Genomic DNA, 4544 nt, shown 5'->3' with positions numbered 1-4544 from the left:
ATTGTCCTTCTGTGGTGGAGCTTAATCAAAATGGCTTCCAGCTGGTCCTCGTTGAGGACGAGGAGACTTGAGGCCTGGACGTGAGACACGCCGGGCAAGGCAGACTGACTGGACGAGGAAGGGGGAGCCTGAGTCGTAGCCCCAGCACGAGGTTCTAGGGGAAAACACACACCCTTGTTCACTGGCCCACATGCAGTTTTCCTCAGGGTCAGAGGAGCATCACACTTCCTCCTGGTCAGCCTCTCATCCTTTGGATTTTAAAGCTTCAGCCTCAACCCGCTTCACACCAAGTCCCTGCCTGGCGCAGTGACTGCTCCCGCACCGGTAACCCCGCACCTGGGCCGGCTGAGGTGGGGAATGTTCATCCCCCAAACTCCCTCCTCCGGGCCTGGCGGGGAGAACGGCCCACTATCAGGTTTCCAATCCGGCCCATCGTTTCCTCCTTCCGTCCGGTTAAAACATGGAAGCTGGTCCCTCCTGCTTTCAGAACAAATCCCAACATCTGTGCAGGGTCCCCCTCTCGCCCTCAGTAGGTTTTATTTTAGCCTTTATCTCTGTACTTCCTTCTGCTCCACCGTCAGCACAGAAAAAGACGCGGTTCTATTTCTGTCGTAAGTTGCCACCATCTCTCTCTCCGTTCTTGGCCAAACGTCTCGAAGACGGGGCCCTGCCAGCCGTCGGCACTCCCCCGCCTCCCACTCCCCTCGGCCGCTGCAATCTGCCGCCATCCGGCCCCGCAGCCGCAGGGCCGCTGCTCTCCGCAAGGTCACGCGCCCAGGCCGCGTCCAGCGAGCCTGCCCGTCCCTCCTCCTGAGCGCCCTCCCTGCGGCTTTGGGCGGCGTCCTTGATCCCTTCGCATTCCTCTTCCTCCTCAGCCCTGCCCTTAAAATGTTCCCTGGGCTGTGTTCTAGACTCTAGATTCTAGACCCTTTCTCCCACCTCCACTCCCATCTACTTGTTAATCATTCTCAACTCTCTATTTCTAGTCCGGATCTTTCTGAGCTTCCAACCTATAAATCCAACTGGCTTCTGGAACATCTCCACTCCGATGGCCCAGAGGCGCCTCAAACTCAGCAAATCTCAACGGAAATTCCTCGCTTTACCTCCTCCAACCTGCCCCTCTCCCTCCGTCCAGTTCGGCGAATGGCACTCCCATAGGACCTTGCTCCAGGCTGGAGAGGGGCATCCTAGACCCCGTCCTCTCTCTCACACACTCCCCGTACAGTCCACCTCCGAGGCGTGTGTATGCTGCCTTCTAATACCTACCACATGTCTCCTTTAGGCAGCATTTGCTGGGCTTCCAGCTGGTCCTCCATGGGACAGAGGAGGCTTAAGGCTTAACTGTAAGACAAGCCAAGGAAGGCCCAAGTTCAAGTCAGCTCTCCCCAGGGCTACTGCATTAGCCTCCTAACCGGTCTTTTTCTTTTAAGGTAAGTCCCACTTGTACCTGAACATTTAAGTGAATCAGAATCAACTAGGGTGCTGATTTATTTATTTTTTTCAATATATCCTTATTGATTTCAGAGCGGAAGGGAGAGGGAGAGAGAGGTAGAAACATCAATGATGAGAGAGAATCATTGATCAGCTGCCTTCTGCAAGTCCCCTACTGGGAATCATTGAGCCTGCAACCCGGGCATGCGCCCTTGACCGGAATCGAACCCGGGACCCTTCAGTCCACAGGCCAACGCTTTATCCACTGAGACAAACCGGCTAGGGCTAGGGTGCTGATTTAAATGAATGTTCTCAGGCGGTGTGGCTCTGGGGTTCCTCCTTTTTAACAAGCGTCCCTGGTGATCCCTAAGCACACTAAAATCTGAGAACCACAAGCCATTCTAAAATAAAAACAAAAAAAGTTTCTGCCACGTTTTGGTTCAGTGGTAATCCTCGACTCATAGGATAAAGTCCAAGAATTTGTATAAGACCCAAAAAACCCTTTAAGAGCTAACCCAGCCCTGGCCAGGTAGATCAGTTGGTTAGAGCATCATCCTTGATACACCAAGGTTATGGGGTCAATCCCTGATCAGGGCAGGTACAGGAATCAACCAATGAATACATACATAAATCGAACAACAAACCGGTCTCCCTCTCTCTCTCTCTCTCTCTCTCTCTAACACACCAAACGAAAAACTAATCCAGATTAACCATTCTAGCTCTCTCTCATCATTTCTTCCTGGAAGCCTCTGCTTCTTTGGTCATAGTAAATTAGCTGGGTTCTTGAATGAACCTGCTCTCTCAACTCCAAGCTTTTGTCCACTGTAGGTACTCAAAGATTCACTGAATGCATGAATAAATTGAAACTGTCACTAGGGGAAGTTCCTGTGCTAGGCAGTGGGCAGACAAAGTCCCTGACTCAAATAACGTAATTTGGCGGGGTGGGGGTGGGGTTAGGAACTACACAAGAAGTGAAAGGGGAAGAGAACCAACAGCCATGTGTCAGGCACTGTGTGGGGCTTTACTATTAGCTCATTTCCTGCTCACACAAAGCCTTATAAGCGAGCATAGTATTTATTTGCTACTAAGGCTCAAAGGAATGAAGTAACTTACCGAGTAGCACACAGCTGGCAGGTAGTGTTGAGTGAGCTCTTCCTGTGTGCCTGGGAATGAACATGCTGGGTGCTATAGAGAAAGAAAAAGAGACGCCATCTTTGCTGTGCTGACCCTAGGTCTTCTGTGGCCATCACACACCTCCCCAGTCTTGTAGGACTGCAGAACCATCAAAGAGGAATATGTCCTGTTAAACTTACTCTCATTAATATGTGGGCACTTCCAGTAATCAAATGCTTGTTTAGTTCTTAGCTTCTGGGTGACAGGCGTGTCCTGCAATATCCCCCCTCTCCAAAGTTATGCTAAATTACAGAATTACCTTCAGGCAATGGAGAAGTTCCTATAAAAAATAGTGAAGCATATTCAAATGTGTGAGCAAGACATATTCCAATGGCAAACTGGAATTCTGTGAGCTGAGTGTAGGGGATCTACTCAAGTCATATACTGGGAGTCTCTTTCCAATGTCTAGGTAAAAAAAAAATGATGAAAAGATAGAAATTTCCCAACATTGTTTCTCCCTCCATCATTTTTAAAAAAATTGATTTTAGAGAGAGGAAGGAAGAGAGAGAGGAACATCTATTGGTTGCCTTCTGTAAGTGCCCAGACTCCGACCGGGAATCAAACCTGAACCTGCAACCTAGGTAAATGCCCTGACTGGGAGTTGAACCCAAAACCTTTCGGTTATACTGGACTATGCTCCAACCAACTGAGCCACACCGGCCAGGGCTGTTGTTCTGCTCATTCATGCATTCACTATTTGCTTCCTGTATGTGCCCAAACAGGAGATCGAACCTACAACCATGACCTCCAGACAACACTCCAACCAACTGTGCTACCCAGCCAGGGCTCCCTCCTTCATTTTTAGAGGGGTGGGAGGTGGGGGATGGCTGTGCACTGGAAAAGAGCGCTTTGGAAAAAGAAAGTTCGAGGAATACTATATACAGAAGAGTAGTGGCAGGTATTGAGTGTTATGTAGAGATTCTGTGCCAAGCCCTTAATCCTCACAAAGCCTGTGTTGTTATTATCTCCATTTTTACAGATGAAGAAAGTGAGACATAGAAAAGTTGGACAACTTGCTCACCCAGCTTAAAGTGGCAGAGCCAGTATCAAACTGAACTCAAGATTTCTGACTCTGATCCCAGCGCTTAGTTACTGTAGCACTGCATACAGCGCCTGCCCCCATTTCCCACCCCCTGGAAGGATGCAGAGAGGACATGCAGAAAAAACATCCCAGGCCCTGGACTGTGTGCTCAGTGGTTAGAGCACAGACCGAAGGGTCTCAGTTTGATCCCCATCCCTCCCCAGGCCCCGGTGGGGCTCGGGAGGCAACCAACCAATGTGTCTCTCACATCAATGTTTCTTTCTCTCTCTCTACCCCTCTCTCCCTCCCACTCTATCTAAAAATCAATAGAAAAAATATCCCTTGTGTGAGGATTAACAACAACAACAAAAATCCCAGATTGGGGCCAGGAACACCAATCAAGTTGTATTAACTTAAATTTTTGTTTCTCTCTCTCTCTCTCAGCAGAACTGAAGTTCCAAAGAAAGCTGAGACTTGTCTGTCCTGTTTACAGTTTTATTCCCAGCACTTGGTATCAGTTCCTGGATCCTAATGGGCCAGTACAGGAAAGAATGAGGAGGGACTTGTGCAGTGAGCAGTTTTCACCGTGAGGGTTTAAGAACTTGGGCAAGAAAGGCCCAATTTTTCTAGAACTCTAGTTACATATCAATAACTGATATTAGAAGTAGAAGAGGGTGAACCATCCAGAATGTACTCCTCAGGGTCAGATGCCAAATCAAAAAACACCATTCCTAGAAAGTGCAGGAAGACAAGAATCACAGAGTCTGTATAGAGCTTTAAATCCTTGCCAAAACCCTTGAGAAACACATAACTGAATTATAACACAGATGACTAAACTGAGTAATTTATGCCACCAAATTTCCTTCAGGGTCTGAGGTTACTTGAGTTCTTGAGCTCTCCGTGAATACTGCAAGAATAC

At 48.5% G+C, this 4544-nt stretch overlaps 1 protein-coding gene across 3 annotated transcripts in view; it reads right to left on the bottom strand.

Moving 5' to 3' along the window:
* Nucleotides 1–4544, bottom strand: part of SUMO2 (small ubiquitin-like modifier 2) — a 16473-nt gene that overhangs the window by 11552 nt on the left and 377 nt on the right. For 2 of the 3 annotated variants that reach the window (XM_014531758.1, XM_014531759.1), the window contains exon 2: nt 2545–2616. In XM_014531758.1, the coding sequence (XP_014387244.1) occupies nt 2545–2616 (72 nt within the window). Of the gene's footprint in view, nt 1–2544; nt 2617–2744; nt 2766–4544 lie in introns of those variants that run through there. The other variant, XM_005884296.2, reaches the window with a different exon arrangement.

Source organism: Myotis brandtii, unplaced genomic scaffold (genome assembly GCF_000412655.1).
Source record: "Myotis brandtii unplaced genomic scaffold, ASM41265v1 scaffold825, whole genome shotgun sequence".
Lineage (NCBI taxonomy): Eukaryota > Metazoa > Chordata > Mammalia > Chiroptera > Vespertilionidae > Myotis > Myotis brandtii.
Note: the sequence above shows the minus strand (reverse complement) of the source record. Positions and strands in the feature narration are given on the sequence as shown.